Genomic DNA, 21,547 nt, shown 5'->3' with positions numbered 1-21,547 from the left:
TGGTTTCCTCCATAGACGTATTCTCCATGTTTACTTCCTGCCCTCCATCTGAAATCGCCCCGCCTTCGCGCGTCATCATAATCACGTGACTGAAACCCAGCTATTGGGACAGTCCATAGGCGTAATGGTTTTTATACTGTACAAACCACATTTTCTATTGCCCTATACCTAAACCTAGCCCTCACATGAGACTGTGCACACTTTTACTTTCTCAAAAAAATCATTCTGCATGATTTATAAGCCTGTTCCCTCATGGGAACCTAAAATGTCCCCACAAGGTCAAAATTTACTGGTATTTCTATCCTTGTGGGGGCATATCCAGCCTTATTTTTGAGCACTTGTATTTCTCTACCAGGCTGGACACTTGAAGCTCCAGGACAGCATTTCCATACAGCATGTTGCTCATGCACCTAGGGAGACCCAACCACTTCTTAACAAATCAGCTCATCAGCCTTTCCAGATTTTTCCTCTTTTTAGATTGGGATCTCATAGATGGTCAAAGGCCATGTGGTAGGAGACTGAACTGAAAGCACCAGAGCTTTAATCTGCCAGGAAGCAAAGACATGTCAATTCTCTCAAGGCCACTACAGGTGTCCTGTTTAATCCCATCTTAAGTCCTAGACTACCATTGGTATGAGTTCTTCCCCAGTGAAAAAGATGAAGATACACTCTGGGCAACAACTGCAAAATATGACTTAAATTGTCATGTTGTTGGTTATCACAAATTATTATGACTCTCAGTTAGCCAAAACAAAGTAAAATATTGCTAAATTTGAAAAGCTCATCACTGTTTAACACAAATAAAATGCATTCACCATATCTGTTCTTTCACATGCCTAATCACAGAACACTACACAACCAGGAGTCCCATTGAGTCTCAACTTTACAGTGGCCACTAATACTACAGACAGCAACTACACTATCCGAGCTCGGACTGACCAGGGCTTCAGCATGTCTTTCCCCAGCTATATAACCCTGGGAACAGGTGGAAGTGCTCATGGAAGTGTTACACTGACTGCACCCTCCAACATCAAATACTATTTGCAATGGATGTTTCTCACTTTCCATATGTCTTTCTTTGTTCTATTTTTTTGTTTGCCATTTTGCATGATACCAAATAACATCACAGCAAGTATCAGTGTATTTTTAAATTTTTTACTTGTCTTGAACTGTAATGTTAAAGATTTAAGGTTTACTATTGAAATTTAACTTTCACTTTCTCTTGTATGTGAACAGGTGTGTTTGGGATTATTTATGTGGCTACGTTGTTGTGATTTCATAATGCAGTATATACTCTTAATCTTTTGAATGTTTAATAAAGACAGTACACATAAGAGGTATCAGCATTGTGTATGCACATGTATTGACTTTGCTTTTTACAATAGCTCCACTATTATTCAGTTTGACAGTGGAAGCTATTGAATTACTAAGCTCAGAGACTTTACTGAACATCTATCACATGAGTGATGATAAGGTATAATGTTTTAGACAGTTTGGGAGGAATTCATGAACATTATTATGTGTTCAATTGTGATTTTTTTGATGTACCACCAATATTATTAAAATGTGTATTGCATCAAGTTCTGGGAAAGTTTGTTATAGGGAAAGTAAGTTACACACTGGTGTGGGTAATAAAGAGTTGTCAAGGAAACCAAGGCATGTTTGCTATGGTTGGATCAAGCACAAGGTGTACCTTATTTTAAAAAGGGCACACTCAACAATGGTGGTTAATAGGTAAATATTTCCTTACAGACATTGTTACAGCCACACACAAATGATTGTCATTTATACAGTCCTTAATTTAAATTAAAAGTATGTGTGATGCTGACATGACATCACATGTGTAAAGGTGTATAAATACTGACAAAGGCTGTGCATAAGTTACAGAATGCACATACAAAATCTCCGAAAAGGTAATCAAATAATTGTCTAACTGAACATTTATTGTTTATAACTAAGTAATTGTATAATATGTAGTATTTTATGAGGATTTCCAGTTTAAGTTTAAAAATGTTAACTAATGAAAAATAATGTTTTATAATTTCTTTCTTTTTTTTCATTTAAGGCAATTTACTACAGGCAATGCAGTTTTTTTCATGCATTTGTCAGTTTTGAAATTTTTGAAAGTTTCAGACCAGTGGAAAGAAAACTAAATACACTTTTAATTGCTTTTTTGTCTGTAGATTTCAGCTGTGATACATATTTTAAAAGCAATTTTCTATAAATGAGGTTTTTCCATATACACAAGCTAAACTTTACTTGTTTATTCCTGTCTATATTTTAAATGTTTTACAGAGGGGTTTTGTTGATGAATAATTCACCTGATTTTATATAACATTTCATTCCTAAAAATTGTGAGAATGCATGTATGTAGGTATTTATTGTTTCTGGTTATTGACATTATTTTCTGATGTATCTATATGATGTGTCTATAAAAGGAGATGTCCAAAATCCCCTCTGCACTTTTGATTTTGAAACCTTTATTTTGGCTTCATTGAGTTTTCATTTTCTTGACTAAGTAATTGAATTTTTAAATTGGGAATTTTCCCACAGGATCTATTCTTGTAGACAGTCATGGTTTCACAGGTTGCAATGGGGGTATTTCTCCTCTGTGGGACCCTGTTTCAACCCCCCGAGGTGGCAGGATTCAAACCTCTCTTTCAGGGCGGCTCCCTCACCCATCGAGAAATCACTCAGTTGGCCATCCTCCGCAAGACAGCAGAAGTGTGTCGTGACATAGCCATCGCCCAGGGCTACAACTTCACACTGCCTGTAAGAAAAAGACATCACAAACTATTAATGGGTTATTATGACAAAAATTTGTGATTAACATTTCATGAAGACACTTCATAACATTTTGTTACAACAAATTACAATCATACCACAATTGTTAATTTTGAAAGGACAGTTCTAGTTGCTAAGTCTCCTGAAGTTATGCTACACAAATAATTTTGGATTGAAAACTGAACTGAAAAACCAGAAACTCTAGTTGATTTTTTTTTAATAAATAAATAATAATGATCTATTTTAATGCTTAACCTCCAGATAAACAACAGACTGACTCCATCTGCTGTCCAAAAAGCCTGCTCAGCATCTTCTGCTTTACCTTCTGGCCTCTCATCCCTCGGGTTTTGTTTAGCTATAACAGAAATTTATCTAAGCAATGCAGCTGTAGATGTAGATTTTGCACTGAGTGAGGCACATCACATTGATAATGAGGCTTTCAAAGAGGGCCGGGATCTCATTACTCAAGGTGTGTCTGCAGTAAAGGCCAGCGTGCAGCAGGGGAGCTATATCTTTGCCCGTATCAAACTGGGGGATCTATGTCACACTCTACAGGTAGAATTTTTTTTTTCCGGCTTGCATTTTACCAGCATTTATGTTTGTATTTTATATTTGCTATGAGCCATGACATTTACATTACATTTACAAGGGACTTATATTGCATTTAACTGTATTATTCCCATTGCTAGCACTATTTACAGAGTTACTGAAAATACTTTTTAGTTTAATTCCTTAAATTTTTTGCAAAAATATCTGTACTTTCTACTTATTACATTTTTAAACCAGGCTTATTGCTTTGGTTCATTTCATGCCTTTTCCATCCTAATGTAATACAGAAAGCACAACCCCCATTGATATGTTATTTCCTGCCTATCACGCAACATAGACGCAGGTTATGCTACGAAGCCATCATGGAGCAAGGCAGAAGGGAGCAAAAAGAATTGCTAACATTTTGGATGAGACAAATTTTGGATTATTATTTTGTAATAAATTAGTTTTTTCTCATAAGATGTGTTGCTTATGTATGTAGCACATTGCAAGATTTTAGATCTGAGATATACAGTTAGCAAAAACAAGAACTCACTTATTACAGGGCCTCCTTGTGGCCAATTTCTCACAAAGTTTTGTGCACAGACTTCTGAATATGCCCATCATATTTATCCCAAATTAAAATAAAACAATAAAACTAGTCCAAGAAATGCATTCATAAATAAATGTAAGGTGACTAACATATTTAATTAAATTAAGTAAAATAATTATTTTCATTAATTTACATGAACACTGTGTTGTTGATTTTTGTGCAGGATTTCTATAGCCACAGTAACTGGGTGGAACTGGAAAACACTGCTCCTTTCAGCACGCTGATCAAACCTGAGCTTCCTCTCAACAATATAGCAGGTATTGAGAAAAAAACAGCATGTGCTGGATAGGTATGCTTTAAAGAATGGCAGCTGGTTTAAGCTGGTCCTTAGTTTGTCATGAGCTGGTTAAAAGTGGTATTGATCTGGTTGTAATATGGTTATGAGCTGGTCCCACACAAAGTCTCTTTAAGTTTAAGGCAAGTCATGTCATTCGGCGGCAATCTTTGAAACACTTCACTGGCATGCAAGTGCAGCTTCTATCTCTTTGAATGGGGAAACATCAAATTCTCCAAATCTGTTCACCAAGCTTACGATTAAACTTTAATTTAATCGTAATTTTAATTTGAAATCACCAATGGAATCTGACAAGAACTGCCTCATCAGTATGGTTACTTGTGCTCCAACAGTGTTAAAAAACACGTATTTTCCAGGCTAGATCAGCCAGTGCGCATGTGCAGTATTGAGCGCACTTAGGACCAGCTTGTGACCAACTTAGGACCATCTTAAACCAGCTCAAACCAGCAGCTATGCTTCAAAACCTACCTAACCAGCATATTCTGTTATTTCCCCACAAGACTCTGTTTATATAGAAATTAGTTTTGCTACAATTTAAATATGGCATGGACATTCACACTTTTTTCTTTATCTTGTCTGTAAATCCAGACCCCAGCACACCAACATGCAAAAACTGCACTGGGTCAAACTGCAGTGATATCATTCTCCCAGAAATACTGTTGCATAAGAAATTAACCTCAGGATATTTCAGTATTTTCTCCTCCACAAAACCTGCAGGTAGAGTAGTTTGGCACCTCATGTGTAATGTTTATCTCCTCTGTGAATCATCACAGATCACAAGATAGCTGGAATAGACACCACAAATCTATACTCACATATTTTCTTTTCTTTCAGGCAAGTGTAGCCATGGTGGCTCTATTGACAGGACCAGTTCAAGAGAACCCACTGGAGGCATCAATAAGGATGACATCAGCTCAGATCATGGCTTCTTTCACCAGCGTGCTGCTGAAATGGCCATCAATGCTACTGTGGAAGTGCTGCAAGACATCCGACTGGCCATAGGCAACCAAGCCTTTCTTCGGTATGAGATCTTCCTTTTACACCCCATATAGTTTTGGACTCTTCTGTAATGAAAGGTATAATGAAAGGTGTAATGAAAGGTTTTGTCAAGTTAAATAAAATGACATAGCCCAGTGTGATTTCTCAAATTCGATCACTAACACTGAATTGTAAATGGTGTAGTATTGTTAATTTTGTTGGTTGCAAAAACTTGTAGAAATAAGATTCGGCTGATGCTGTGAAGACACAAAGTTAAAATGATTAGTTTTCACATAGTTGTCCAGGTTTAGCCAATTTTTTTTTTTTTTTTCCAGATTGGTGGGACTCAGTCAGACCTCAGTTCTGGCTTTTGTGATTGACACCACAGGCAGCATGTCTGATGATATTGAAGAGGCAAAGAGAGTGTCTTTCAGCATCATAGACAGCAGGAGAGGAACACCAGAAGAACCTTCAGAATACATTCTAGTCCCATTTAATGATCCAGGTAGTCATATGCAAATTAATATTGTTACTTAATTTACTCTTATTATTTTTTTAAACAATTTTACATTTTTTAAAAAGTTTTAAATGTATGTACAATATTACTGCTGTTGCGTTCTGTGATATGTTTGTCTCAAACAGATTTTGGACCACTGACAAGGACTGACAATGCAGATATTTTCAAACAAAGAATCAATTCTCTTTCGACATTTGATGGAGGAGACGCCCCAGAGATGTGTCTGTCAGGACTGCTGGTGTGTGTGTTTCTGTGTTTTTTATATTCATGTATTTTGGAGAGTGTTGTAAACCTTTTTTAAACTGAGAAAATCACTCGTCTTCCAACTGAGCTACTGTATAAGATTACATTATTGATATAATTATTGTGAATATCTCAGCTGGGTTAAAGAGGTCATTGGATGCAAAACTTTTACATGCTGTTTGAACATTAATGTGTGTTGGTAGTTTGTGTACACAACCACCCTACAATGATAAAAATCCACCTAGTGGTATTTTTTTAATCTTTAAAAGTAATATACCCTTTTTAAAATCAGGTCATTCTCAGCTTCTTGTCGGTGTGACGAAACACAGTTGATTGACATGAGCGTCTTACCTTAGACCCGCCCCACAGTCCGAATACGATCGCCATTGTGTGACTCGGGTACAGGAGAAGACTCTAATTGAGCGATTGAGGTGTTCTGTTGTTGCATGTAATAATGAACAGTGTACTAGTCATTTACTCCCGACATCTGAGCCGCTGAAGACGCAGAGGATTAACATTACTTTCGATTTTAAAAGGAAAGTGTCGATCCCGATCTATGTTTGTTTGTTTGAATCATTCGCGATGCAGCTTCACCCACAGCAGAAGTGAGTATAAGGGTTTTTTATGCATCTTTGCAAATGGCCTTTCTTAATAATGTGCTTGTTGGCAAGTTTAGCCAATAAACGCAGACTAAATGTGGCTGAAGTAAACATTACACCTAGTAATCCCACAGCAGAAAGGGGCGGGGCGAGCACAGCTCATTTGAATTTAAAGGGCCAATGCAATATAATGAGCTGATATTTTGCAGAGCTGATTTTGACAAGGTAAAAGGGTGTTTTTAACACTACTATTGAGAATTTTTAACCAAAGTATATTACAGAAATTTTATTAAGATCCTAAAGATTCATATGAACTTGTGGAAAATGACCATCCGATGACCCCTTTAACAAATGCAAAACAGCATATGCACAACTCCTAAAATGTGCGTAAAATTTAACAACCAAGCTAACAAATGTATCATTTTAAAATAAGAGTAACTGTGCCGCCCGCAATTCTCTCAGAGTCATAGGGGTTGTTCGTGATGCCGTAGAGGTGGTTGTGGGACTCTAGCCACATGCAGAGCTCACTGCAGATAGTTACGCCTAGTGGAATCGCTCCTGCCCTCTTCAACAGTGCAACAGATGGGGCATCTCCTCCTCCTTTGTTATCACAATAAAGCCAGACTAAGAAATTATAATAATATTGAGGTCCTGTTGTTTTGTTTTTATTTGTCTCATGGCTCTCCAGTTGGCGCTAGCAGGAGCTCCTCCATCTTCAGACATTTTTGTTTTCACTGATGCTGCAGCAAAAGACTCAGAATTAAAAAGCACCATTCAGGCCATGATTGAACACACCAAGTCAACAGTAAATGCCTGTTATATAACTGCTGCTAAAATTAAAATGTTATTGAATTGTCTGTAATGACATTTTTTTGTTTTTCTGACTGTTGTTTCTTCTCACTATACAGGTCACTTTTATGTTAACCAACACTTTCTCATTCCGTAGAAGAAGGGACGTCTCACAATCTCAAAGTTTTACATCAAGATCAATATTTGAATCAGAAAAACAACTGTACAGAGATCTGGCCCATGTTTCTGGTGGACAGACCATAGAGGTCACAAAATATACACTGTCTCAAGCCACTGCAGTCATTAAAGATGCATTAACCTCAGACAAGGTATGTTCTAAAACATGAAGACTTTATGTAAGTCTCCGCTTCGCGTCGGGTCCTGATCACACTGTCGGGGATTATTTCTGCGATAACTACCGGCTGCCTGTACATTATCCCGCTTATTACACGGCTACTTGCCACATAAGGAAAAAAACTGGACATGAATATGAATTTGAAACCTTTTATTGGCATATTTGTTTTAAATTAACATTTTTATCCTTCCGCGAAACGATATAGTACCACGTGACTGACCTTCAAACTATGTACGTTAGTAAGACAATTTAAATAGATTAATGTTGAAATTTTCCATTGTTAATTGTGGTTGTCCAGTGTTTGTCACAAGATGGCGCCAAACGGTAATCTTTGTTGGCACGGAGGGATTTTAAACATACAAGTAGTACCGGCTATGCGTTATTACTTTGGAGCGGTGATTATTTGAAAAGAACGAACCTGCAAATGTCTCAACTGACCAATCAGAATCAAGCATTCCAAAGAGCCGTGTAATAAGGTGTGTCAACTCTCTATTTAATCTCACTATAACACATTTAATATGGAAAGAATTGAGGAAGGAGAAGTATGTATCCCATTATTTGCAATTTCTTTTCCACAATTTGGTGATTGGGGATTTTGCTGTTAAACACTGCAACATACTGAAAACATTTGTGTATTTCCTGAAGGTGACACTGCTTCAGGTGGTGAGAAGTCCAGCCATTGCAGAAAATTTTTTCTTTGTCTTAGATCCATCTCTGTCCAATGTGACTGTGTATGTCACTGGAGACTCTCCAGTTTTTACCATCTACAGCCCGACCGGTGAACCAACATACCTTGAACATTGTTATGAGGGTTTTATTTAGTCCAATAGAAAAATAAGATTCCAAAATCATTGTTAAAAATAAACTGTTCTCTTACGAGAGGTCTCTCGTACTGCGTAAGTATCTTACGCTTGGGGAAAATCCTTTCCGCGAGAGATATTGAAGCCAAAAAATTATCCTTAATTTTGTATTCATGTAAAACGCGTTGCCGCAGTGTGCAGACATAGGCGAGGCGGCTCGCGTGCCTATTGGCTGCTCTGCTGCAACTGCAGCACCTATCGAGTGAGGCTTGGCGCGGTGCCAGCTCCAATGAGGCCATTTCGCTCCTAATACGTCATCTCCCGCCCAAAGTGGCGTGATCCAAGCCTATAAATATCGCTCGAAGGTAGCTACACACTGATTTTTTCATCCTTCACGCGACGCCTTCGCATCGCTGTAGCTGGAGAAGAAGCCGCCGTCGACTGGAAGTACATCAGCGGGACGAGTCTGAAGCTGCTGGCTACGCCGCCTTCCTGCCTTCCTGCTGCGCTTTCCGGCGACTATATCCTTTACTAAGCTATTTACTCTAAAAGAGCTAGCGTCTTTTTAAAGATGCCATCCTGCGACTCGTGCGGAGTCGCACTCAGTGACGGGGACCGCCACGCCGTGTGCGTTTCCTGCCTGGGGGAGGAGCATGCTGCGATGGCGCTCGCCGAGGGAGGTTGCCCTCATTGCGAGTCACTGGCCATGGCGACTGTGAGGACTCGCTTGGCCTTCTTCTCGCAGCCCGCTCCTATGCCTGCTGCGGCACCGCGCCGTAAAAAGCGCCGTGCCCAGAGGCTACCGGAATCATCCTCCAGCCGTCAAAGCTCGCCGGTGCGCCTGCTAGCTTCACCTACACTCACCTTCTCAGTGCCGGATTTGGAGCAGCCGCTGTCAGCCGCTGCGCCCGCCGACGTCGCTGTCGAGGAGAGTGGGATGGAGGAGGAGGAGGACTCTTGCTCGCTGGCAGCGAAAGGCAGCGAGGACTGGGCGAGGCAGGTCTTACGGTTTCTGTAAAAACGAAACCGGACGACGCCCCGTCTACGCGGCTAAAAGCTGCATTGAGTGTGTTAAATGTGCCCGTTACCACGCAACCACATATACACACAAAGATAGCAGTCCCCGCGGTCAGCGTACCCCGAGCCTCGCATGTCACAGACACTTGTGCGTCAAAACGCACCGAAGCGGCCCCGTTATTAACAGATCGGAGCGCGCTTCGCACCCACCCCCTTGCATTACATGCAAATGCATGGGAAAAGCTCCCGGGGGTTTCACAATGGGTGCTGGACATCATAAAAAGAGGCTATTCGCTCCAGTTTCGACGGCGCCCTCACCGTTACACGGCACGCGTCAAGACCACTATACAGGCAGATGCAGCACACCTGCTACGAGCCGAAGTGACCACATTATTGAGCAAAGGAGTCATAGAACCCCTGTCTCAAGGTCAGAGCGAAAGAGGGCTATACAGCAAATACTTTCTGATACCGAAAAAAGACGGGGGAGTCAGGCCCATACTAGATCTAAGACAACTGAACAAAGCGCTGGTGAAGCGAAAGTTCAGAATGCTCACGACCAAGAAAATCCTCGCGCAAGTGTGCCGAGGAGACTGGTTTGTGTCAGTGGATCTGAAAGACGCGTATTTTCAAATACAGATAGCGTCGCGTCACAGGCGATTTTTGAGATTCGCCTTCGAGGGCCAAGCTTATCAGTACACAGTCCTGCCATTCGGTTTGTCCCTAGCACCCCGTACGTTTACGAAGTGCATGGGCGCAGCGCTCGCCCCGCTCAGACTGAAGGGAGTGCGAATACTGAATTATTTGGACGATTGGCTGATTTTAGCGCAATCTCGCTCAATGCCCAGGAAGCATACGACCATGTTACTCGATCACCTCGAGAATTTGGGTTTAAAAGTCAATTGTGAGAAAAGCTCGCTGAACCCCAGCCAGAATATCTCCTTCCTGGGCATAGAACTGGATTCGCAGTCAATGACAGCGAAGCTATCGCAAGAGCGCGCGCTGAACATTCAGAGCGCAGTGAGCACGCTCTGCTGCAGCACGTCTGCCCCGCTCAAGACCTTTCAAAGAGTGTTAGGTCTTATGGCCTCAGCATCATCAGTTCTACAGTTAGGGATGCTCTGCATGCGCCCACTGCAGTTCTGGCTGAGAGCGCGAGTGCCGCGCCGAGCGTGGGCGTCCGGTCGACTCCGTCTCACGATCAATCAGAGATGCGTTACAGCCCTGATGCCGTGGAGAGCAGCCGGCTGGTACCAAACAGGTGTCACTCTAGAGAGACCCTCGAAGGTGAAAGTAGTGTCCACGGACGCGTCCACCTCAGGATGGGGAGCGCTGCTAGACGGCAGACCGTCGTTCGGCCAGTGGTCAGAACGCGAGAAATCACTGCATATCAACTGCCTCGAAATGATGGCAGTGGAGAATGCGCTGACATATTTTCTTCCCTTATTGAAGGGAAGTCATGTATTAGTCCGCTCCGACAACATATCGGTAGTGGCTTACATAAATCGCCAGGGCGGTCTCAGGTCCAGAAAACTACATGCACTTGCAGAACGCCTTCTGGTATGGGCTCATCGCAACCTGCGCTCGCTGAGGGCAGCGCACGTGCGGGGGACCCTAAATGTGGGACCAGACAGACTGTCCAGGAACAATGTTCCGGCGGGCGAATGGTCGCTGCACCCTCAAACGGTGCAGCTATTATGGAGGGTATTCGGCAGAGCGGAGATAGATCTATTTGCATCTCAGGACAACGCTCATTGTCTAGAATTCTTTTCCAAAGCCAAGGACGCGCTAGCCCATGCGTGGCCCCGCCGTCCTCTTTACGCTTTTCCCCCCGTCTCTCTCCTACCTCAGGTGATAGAGAGGGTGAAGGAGGAGGGGTGTGCAATACTGCTAATAGCGCCGTTTTGGGAAAACCAGCCCTGGTTCCCAGCGCTGATGCAGATGACGAGCATCGCACCGTGGCCAATACCAGTGAGGAGAGACCTCCTCTCGCAGGCGGGCGGCTCGATTTGGCACCCTCACCCCGAGCTGTGGTCCCTTCATGTATGGGTCACCAGGGAATATATGATGAACTCCCCACAGGAGTGATATCAACGATCACACAGGCTAGAGCTCTATTCCTCGAAATGGTCGATATTTTCGGACTGGTGCGCAGCCCGCGGATCTTCGTCCACCGACTGTGGAGTGACAGATGTACTTTCCTTCCTACAAGAGCTGCTGGACAAGGGCAGGTCCCCGTCCATGCTCAAAGTTTATGTGGCGGCTATAGCAGCGTTCTCAAGGACAACGCTAGGTCAGTCAATAGGGAGGAATGATTTAATCATCCACTTCCTTAGAGGAGCTAAGAGATTAAATCCACCCAGACCGCCTTCAGTCCCAACGTGGGACCTTTCTGTGGTGCTGGACGCTATGAAGAGCGGACCATTCGAACCACTACAGGCAGCTGATTTAAAATATTTGTCTCTTAAGACTATATTTCTCCTAGCGTTCGCTTCAGTGAAGCGCGTGGGAGATTTGCACGCACTCTCTGTGGGCGCGACATGTATGGACTTTGGACCTAATGACTCTAAAGTTATACTCAAACCCAAGCATGGATATGTGCCAAAGTCTATTAACACACCGTTTCGAGCACAGGTCATCGCCCTGTCTGCTTTACCGGTTGTGAATGAAGAGGCTGACGCGAGACTCTTATGTCCAGTTAGAGCGCTAAGAGTCTATGTGTCTCGCACGTCTGCTTTTAGGCAGACAGAACAGCTGTTTGTCTCGTTTTACGGGCATTCTAAAGGAATGGCTGCGTCAAAACAGAGTTTATCCAGATGGATAGTGGATGCTATTGCACTGGCATACGAGTCCAAGGGCATGCGATGCCCGCTGGGTGTCAGAGCACATTCCACGAGGGGCGTGGCCTCGTCGTGGGCTTGGTCGAGTGGGATCAACTTACAAGACATTTGTACGGCGGCGGGCTGGGCCTCTCTGTCTACATTCATAAGATTCTACAACTTGGAGGTTCCCGCCCTACAGGCCAAGTTATTATCGGTCTAGATATTAACAGATATCTAGACCCATTTTCCAAGTTTATCCAGGTCGTTTACCTGCCCGGATACACTAGGAGCCAGTGTTACTAGGGTCCTAAGCCCTTTATACGTTCAAGCACGTTCAAGCACTATATGAACCCCGGGCTATTGCCCTTGGGTCTATGGTATCAGATCCTGGCATGCACGGCGTTTTACATGGGGTCCCCAAGCGTAAGATACTTACGCAGTACGAGAGACCTCTCGTAAGAGAACGTACTCGGTTACTAACGTAACCTCGGTTCTCTCAGAGAGGGAACGAGTACTGCGTATCTTGCCGTGCAAGCGCGTGCTCTGGGCGCTTTTATGATGAAAAAACCAGTGTGTAGCTACCTTCGAGCGATATTTATAGGCTTGGATCACGCCACTTTGGGCGGGAGATGACGTATTAGGCGCGAAATGCCCTCATTGGAGCTGGCACCGTGCCAAGCCTCACTCGATAGGTGCTGCAGTTGCAGCAGAGCAGCCAATAGGCACGCGAGCCGCCTCGCCTATGTCTGCACACTGCGGCAACGCGTTTTACATGAATACAAAATTAAGGATAATTTTTTGGCTTCAATATCTCTTGCGGAAAGGATTTTCCCCAAGCGTAAGATACTTACGCAGTACTCGTTCCCTCTCTGAGAGAACCGAGGTTACGTTAGTAACCGAGTACGTTTCCTTTGGCTTTCAGGTTTGTCTCAGTCAGGTTCAGTGGCAGATGGTCCTCTGGGCAGCATCCAGATTATAGGGAATCTGAAGAGAGTAAAACTCAACTCTGACAACCAGACAGGAGAATGGAAGATCAGCATCAGCTCCACACGCTTTTACAGCCTTATAGTCACTGGTAAGAGTTTTTAGCCTGCCAGTATATGCTTTGTTTTGTTTGTAAACCAATGAGATGTTATTATGTTTGCACATGTGTATAGGTAAAACACAGTAAAAATTTATTTTTGTACTAACCAATCCCTGTTGGATCTCACAATAGTTGTTCTACTTTCACTACTTGATTACAGGTCAGAGTTCTGTGAACTTTCTCTTTAACTTTGTGGAGCACTTAGAAAATGGTATCTTCACACCGATAGTCAATCGTCCTTTCACTGGTAAATATTTTTGGGAGAATGTTCACCTTATGTTCCCAAAAAGTGCATTATTTAACCAATAATATAGTATAAACTATAAAAACAATTTAAAAAAGCTATTTTCTCTTTTAATTTAAAATTGTATTTATTACTCTGATGAATTTTGATCAGCCTTAAGTCTTCACATCTTCCATATCTTCATGTTGGAGCTGAAGAAATGCTTTTTTTTATGAATGTTATGTTAATTTTTTTTTTCAAAACACTGTTTCAAGATTCTTTGATGAATAGAATGTTTATTATGAATATGTTTACAGTAAATTTTGATCTAATGATTCTGATATAATGTTTTTTTTTTTTTTTTTTTTTTGATTGCTCAGGTCGGAATGTTACTTTATTTGTCTCTGTTACTGGAGAAGATTCAGTCACAGTGACTGACGTTCTTCTAGTTGAAGCTTCAGGATCTGCTGTTGTTAATGGAACCATTAAATCATTGGGTGCGACAGACTTCCTGGTCAACATAGACAGAATTCCAGAGTGGGCGTTTGTGGTGCAGCTGAAAGGGCTTTTAAATGAATCAACTCGATCTTTGCCTAGTCAATTTCAGAGACAGTCACCCACCCAGCAACAAGGCTCTAGAGTTACCATCATGGTGAGCTTGAATGGACAGTTCACTCAAAAAAATAAATAAATAAATAAAAAAAAAAATTCTATCATCATTGACATGACTTGTATGGAATTTACAAAACCTAAAAATAATATATATATATGACACATGCAAAATAAACTGACAATATCTCTAACCATATTAATATCCCTTCTCAGGCCCAACCAAGCAGCACTATAGAGCCTGGAATCCCTTTCATTCACAGCTTTACATTGGTCACTAATGCTACAGGTGGCAAGTACACTATCCGAGCCCGAACAGACCGCAGCTTCAGTGTGTCTTTTCCTAGCTTTCTGAACACGGGGACAGAGGGAAGTGCTCAAGGAAAGGTAACACTGACTGCACCCTCCGACAAAGAGTCAGGGACAGATGTCACACTCACTATTGAAGCAGAAGATCCAGAGTCTGGTGACTCAAATTATGTGGCAGTGCGGTTCCTGACTAAGGTAAAACAAGAATATCACTCTGTCTGTTTTGCATGCAAGCATGTTATCCCTTTGTTGACTCTGTTTAACCATTTTTTTTTTCTTTTTTTGGAAGGCCCCTGATTTCTCTAGCCCTGTCTGTCAGGTAATCAGCATCAAAGCTAATTGTCCTGTAGAATGCAGCAGAGCATCATGGGAACTCTCCGCCAACTTGACGGATGGAAATGGTACAGGCATAGCCGGAGTGTCTCTCAGTCGTGGCAATGGCTCTCTCAGCTTAAGTTATGTGATGAATACAGATGGCACAAATGTGACTGTGGCATCCTACAATGCTTCCTGTTGTTCTCAGGAAGTAGAGCTGGTAGCTGTGGACAGGGTGGGAAATGTGGGCACATGTTTCACCTCTATAAAGAGCCCTTCTCCAACTGTTAGCTCCAGTGCATCATATTCGGTGTCCTTCTCAATGTGTGTTACTCTAGTAGGGTTACTAGTTTCCTTTCTGTATGGATAAGAAAAAGTCAAAGTAATGAATTGAGTGAATATTTTTTCTGGTAATGTGTCACTTCTATAAAGAGCCCCTCTGTAACTATCACCACAGCAAAGCCTTTCATACAGTCACAACCACATCTAGTGGAATTTACATTGTGTTTTTCTTAATACCTCTTTTGCTCTGCAGCAGGGCCGTGCAGAGACCTTTAAAGGGGCAGGTGCTCAAAGAATAAAAAGGGCAATCTGAAACAAGGCATTAAAGAGCCCCTAGGGTCCATCACCTCATTGTAGGCATCCAGTTACTTATGTAACAAGTAACAATGTCATTAATAAGACAAATTATGCATTATTTGAAGTTTAAATTGCATTTCAGGACTCAAACAACAGAATCAGTAATATTTTTTCACTTTGTTTTGTATTGTATTGTACAATTTGTATTGTATTGTAAGATTGTAGATTGTAGACAACAGGCTTTACTGCAGAGTATAGAAATAAAACAAACATATTAAGGAAGGAATTTTATTTCACTATTTTAAATATTTTAAATATCAATTTAAGGCAAATTGTGACCCTTTTTAAGAGCCGCAGAAGTAAAATGAACAGTATGAGTAGGATTTGACAATGTACGGTAGAAAATTAAAGCATAAAATGGCATGATTTATAATTCAGATACAGCTTCACACAAAACAAAACAAAATATACATTCTTATACAATGGAATTTCAACCTTTATACCATTAAAAGGGATAAATCATTTATTATATTTATTTAAAACATAAATATTACGTTCTTATTTGTTTAGATTCTTAGAAGGCACATTAACTTCTTTCACATTTACAACTCTGTGTTTGCTGCATAACAATGTAGGTCGATAATAGCAATAATTTGACCATAAAGAGCTGAAAAAATGTGGAAAAGAAAAAGTCATTCTCTGTCACGAGGGGGCGCTTTAAGAGCGCTTAAATATTACGGTTTCCCTAGTAACGGCTGTATACTGTACAATTTCAGCATTAACGCTGTTTATCAGGCAATAAATGAAAATGACAACGACATGTTTCTGAGGACAGTCGGTTCCCTTCAGATACATGCATATAAAGACATCAGTGCCGCGTTTTGACTTTGAAACCTACAGTGTGCAAATTTATTCAATGACATCATTGCCTTTTGAAGTTTAATCCAGCCCTATAGCGATTCTCGTCTTTCCGTCCCCAAATGTACGACCTCCTAAATTATAATTAAGTATTTTCTTATACTATTTAACATATTTCAAACTTTTTATGGCCTTAAATTTGATACAACTAAATTGAGGAGTTTTTAGGACCTGCAGGAGCCCTCTGACAGAAGGGCACTTTGGGCATCTGAGCAAAAGGGGCGGGTGCTCGAGCATATTGTCCTATCCTAACAAACCATACATCGATATAAAGCTTATTTATTGAGCTTTCATATGATGTACACATCTCAGTTTTGTAAAATTTAACCTTATGACTGGTTTTGTAGTCCAGGGTCACATATTTAATAATAATAATTAAAAAAAAAAAACAATAAATGAATTCCCATAATGATTTTTTGACAGTTATCGTGAACAGTAATGTTTCACTGTTTGAAGTGGCTGTATTTCTCCTCCAGGGATCTCTATTTCAGCCCTCTCTGGCTGCAGCATTCAAAATCATCCCTACTGATGGATCCCTCACCCATCAACAAATCACTGAGACAGCTTTCCTCCACAAGATGGCGGAATTGTGTTGTGACGTACTCCCCTGGGGAAAGACTTCACACTTCCTCTAAGAAAAGATATTAAGCCAGATTTGACCATAGAAAATATTTGTACAATGTTAGCCTACCAAAAAATGGCCACAAGCATGTGTTCCATCACAGTTATTAATGTAAGCTATTTTTGTTTATTACAAGTATATGAAACCATTATATAAAAACAGATATAAGTTGAGTTGTAAATAATTTATCTTACAATCTTCAATGACAATAAAGTTTATTATGTTTGTCTCTCTCTCTTTAGGTTGATGGACCTGACTCTGACTTCACTTCTGACTTTTGTATTTGACATCACAGGCAGTTTGTCTTATTACATTGAAGTGTTCAACAAAGTGTTCTTAAGTGAGACAGACAGCAGGAGAGGCACATTAGAGGAACTTTCAGAATACATTCTAGTCCCAGTTAATGGCCATGTCTATATGCTTAAAATATTACATATTTTTTATAAAATAAGATTGTTTCATAGGCACTGCTGTATGAATGCTCTATGCAGAGCCTCACCTTAATAATTTGATGCCCTGTGCACATTGGTGTACCCCAAGTATAAGAAGCGCCAATACTGCATATAGTTGCTTCTAAGGAATTAAGGAAAGCTTTCGGTTTTAACTCAAAACCTTTATAGTCTGATAACATAAGATAACCTTTTACATTTTGGTAACGCTTTAGATTACGGCCCGCAAAGAACTATGTAAGTAAACTGAATTTACGGTGTAAGTTTCTGTAATTATAGTGTACCTTTATATAACGAACATGTAGGTATAGTGGAAGAATATGTTAATTTTGTGTAATTAGTGGGTAACAAACCAGATATGCAACATGCAAAGAACTACATAACTATACTGAAATTACGGTGTACGTTTCTGTAATTATAGTGTACCTATAAAGAACGTACATGTATAAGGCAAGGCAAGGCAAGGCAAGGCAAGTTTATTTATATAGCACATTTCATACACAATGGTAATTCAAAGTGCTGTACATAAAAAGGAATTAAAATCACAATAGCATAAAAATCATAAAAATTTAAAATAATAATCACAACAATAAAAACAAAATTAAGAACATTTAAGATGATTTAAAAAAGAAAATGATTTCAAATTAATTAATACAGAAATGATTAAAATATAAAATAATGCAATCTGTTCGGTCGTAGCACAGTGCTCATTCAATAAATGCACAACTGAACAGATGAGTTTTGAGTCTGCATTTAAATGTGACTAATGTATTAGCACATCTGATCTCTTCTGGAAGCTGATTCCAACTGCGGGCGGCATAATGGCTAAAAGCAGATTCCCCTTGTTTTGTGTGAACCCTTGATATTACTAACTGACTCGATCCTAGTGATCGGAGTTGTCTGTTAGGTTTGTATACAGTGAGCATATCTGCAATGTATGTAGGTCCTAGGCCATTGAGTGCTTTATAAACAAGTAAAAGTACTTTAAAATCTATCCTAAACATAACTGGAAGCCAGTGTAGGGACCTAAGGACTGGTGTAATATGCTCTGATTTTTTGGTTCTAGTCAGAATCCTGGCAGCAGCGTTCTGTATGAGCTGCAGCTGTCTAATGGTCTTCTTGGGAAGGCCGGTGAGGAGACCATTACAATAGTCCACCCTGCTGGTGATAAAGGCATGAACAAGTTTCTCCAAATCTTGACGGGAAACAAAACATCTAATTCTTGCAATGTTTTTAAGATGATAGTATGCTGATTTAGTTACTGCTTTGACATGGCTACTGAAACTGAGGTCTGACTCCAGAATCACACCCAGATTCTTGACTTGATTTTTTGTTTTTTGACCCCTAGCGTCAAGGTACGCATTTACCTTATGAACTTCATCTTTGTTTCCAAATGCAATGACTTCTGTTTTCTCCTTGTTTAACTGTAAAAAGTTTTGGCACATCCAACTGTTAATTTCATCAATGCATTGGCAGAGAGAGTCAATGGGGCTGTAGTCATTTGGCGATAAGGCTAGGTAGATCTGGGTATCATCTGCATAGCTGTGATATGCTATTTGGTTCTTTCTCATTATTTGACTTAGTGGGAGCATATACAGGCTGAACAACAGAGGCGCTAGAATTGAGCCTTGTGGGACTCCGCATGTCATGGACGTCCACTTAGACTTATGTTCTCCTATACTCACATAATAGCTTCTCCCTTCTAAGTATGACCTGAACCATTTGAGAACCATCCCAGAAAGCCCGACCCAGTTTTCCAGTCTATCTAAAAGAATGTTATGATCGACTGTGTCGAACGCAGCACTGAGATCTAGTAATACCAGCACTGATATTTTGCCAGAATCTGAATTTAGGCGAATATCATTTATTATCTTTATGAGCGCTGTCTCTGTGCTATGATGTTGTCTGAAGCCAGATTGGAAATGGTCCAGGTATCCATTTGAGTTTAAGTAGTGATTCAGCTGATTGAAAACAACCTTTTCAATAATCTTACCTATGAAAGGAAGATTTGATATTGGTCTATAGTTGCTCAATATGGTGTTATCAAGATTTCTCTTTTTCAAAAGGGGCTTAACAACTGCAGTTTTCAGGGAGTTTGGAAAAGTCCCAGAAAGAAGTGAGGTGTTCACCACTTCTAAGAGATCTGCTTCTAAACAGTTTAGCACACTTTTGAAAAAAGATGTGGGAAGTGTGTCAAAGTGGCAAGTTGACGATTTGAGGTGCTGTACTGTTTCTTCCAAACTGTTGCTATCGATTGCTTCAAAAGTAGACATAGTGACTTCTTTTTGAAATTGCGGTCGAATCTGTCTGACCTCTGCATAACTTGAGGGTGTGCTAATTGTCTTTCTGATATTATTGATCTTCTCAGAAAAGAAGGAAGCAAACTCATCGCACTTGCTGTCGGAGAGCAGTTCACTAGGGATCTGACTAGGGGGGTTTGTTAGTCTCTCAACGGTAGCAAAAAGAGTGCGAGTGTTGTTTAAGTTCCTGTTTATAAGGTTTGAAAAGAACATTTGTCTAGCTTTACCTAGTTCAACATTGAAAGCATGAAGGCTGTCTTTATAGATGCTATAGTGAATTTCGAGTTTCGTCTTCCGCCACATCCGCTCAGCTTTTCTGCATTGTCTTTTCATACTCTGTACTGCTGTTGATTTTCTCCACGGTGATTTCTGTTTGCCAGAAATTCTGATTTTTACAGGTGCGATGTCATCAATGACATTCTTAACTTTTGAGTTAAAGGACTCCAGGAGAAGATCAACAGAGTCTGCAGAAATGCTTGGCATTGAAGATATAGCCTTCATAAATAGCACACTAGTGTTATCATTAATGCATCTCTTTCTGACAGAGACTGATCTAGATTCAGTGGTAGCAGAGATCAATATATCAAAGAAAATACAGAAGTGATCAGACAGTGCTACATCCTTGATAACAGTGGATGAAATGTTTAGACCCTTACTGATGAGTAAATCAAGAGTGTGTCCACGATTGTGTGTAGGCCCATGCACATGCTGAATCAGGTCAAATGTGTTCAAAACCGTTATAATTTCTTTTGTAGTTTTGCTTTCTGCATTTTCTATGTGAACATTAAAATCCCCTGCAATAGCAAAACAGTCAAACTCTGAACAAATCATTGATAGCAGTTCTGTGAACTCATCAACAAAGGCTGGAGAGTATTTTGGGGGCCTGTAAATAATGATAAATAGAATGCGTGGAGCCCCTTTCAGCATAATCCCTAGATATTCAAAAGACATGTACTGACCAAATGACACTTGCTTGCATTGATAAACATCTTTAAAAAGACCAGCTACACCACCGCCTCTTCTAACAGCTCTGCAGACACTCATGAAAGTAAAGTCTGGAGGCGCTGCTTCATTGAGGATTGTTGCACTACCGCTGTCTTCTAGCCATGTTTCATTTAGAAACATAAAATCCAGGTTGTTTGTGGTTATAAAATCATTGATCAGAAGTGATTTATTTTTTAGTGAGCGAATGTTTAAAAATGCTAGCTTGATGGCATTACTTTTTGTCTCTAGAGCAATCTTAGTTTGATGCAGAATGGGCCTCAGATTAGATGGGTCAACCGTACGGCTTGAGATGGCCTTAGACTTTCTATCACATATTAAAACAGAAATAGGGAAAACTACATGCACATTGGGTTCCCGCTTGTTCTGTAAACATTGCTGAGTGTTGCTGTTATCATAGCGGGGACCCGACACATATCACTGAGAACTGTTATCAGTTGTTTTTGGTTCACTCACAGCAGATGCAGGAGGGTTTGGGCCCTGACGTTGTGGCAGTGGCCGGAGAGCTCTCACAGGAGGAGGAGGAGGGCGAGCTGGACCCACAGGCTTTGGTGGTTGTGGGGCCCGCCATTTTTTAGCTGATAACTGGGGGCTTGCATAAGGGGAGAATGTAATAAATTTTGGGAAAAATAAGGGGGTAACAACCCAGATATGCAACCTGCAAAGAACTACATAAGTATACTGAACTTACTGTGTATGTTTCTGTAATTATAGCGTACCTATTAAAGCACGTACGTGTAGGGAGAACATATTACATTTTGATAATTGGAATAACAACCAGATATTCGACCTGCAAAAAA

General features: G+C 40.7%; 1 protein-coding gene across 1 annotated transcript; it reads left to right on the top strand.

Annotated features, from left to right (window-relative positions):
- The first annotated feature begins 2,574 nt into the window (after window positions 1-2,574).
- Window positions 2,575-15,482, top strand: LOC141337422 (von Willebrand factor A domain-containing protein 7-like). Its single transcript, XM_073843237.1, has 15 exons — window positions 2,575-2,772; window positions 3,046-3,339; window positions 4,089-4,182; window positions 4,809-4,937; window positions 5,055-5,241; window positions 5,534-5,703; window positions 5,841-5,953; window positions 7,246-7,362; window positions 7,466-7,675; window positions 8,347-8,479; window positions 13,260-13,412; window positions 13,582-13,668; window positions 14,025-14,296; window positions 14,470-14,757; window positions 14,852-15,482. Exons 1-15 carry the CDS (start codon window positions 2,575-2,577, stop codon window positions 15,245-15,247), a joined length of 2,841 nt encoding a protein of 946 aa, XP_073699338.1. The 3' UTR covers window positions 15,248-15,482.
- Window positions 15,483-21,547: the final 6,065 nt, after the last annotated feature.

Source organism: Garra rufa, chromosome 6, assembly GCF_049309525.1.
Source record: "Garra rufa chromosome 6, GarRuf1.0, whole genome shotgun sequence".
Lineage (NCBI taxonomy): Eukaryota > Metazoa > Chordata > Actinopteri > Cypriniformes > Cyprinidae > Garra > Garra rufa.
This window is presented reverse-complemented; position numbering and strand designations above follow the sequence as displayed.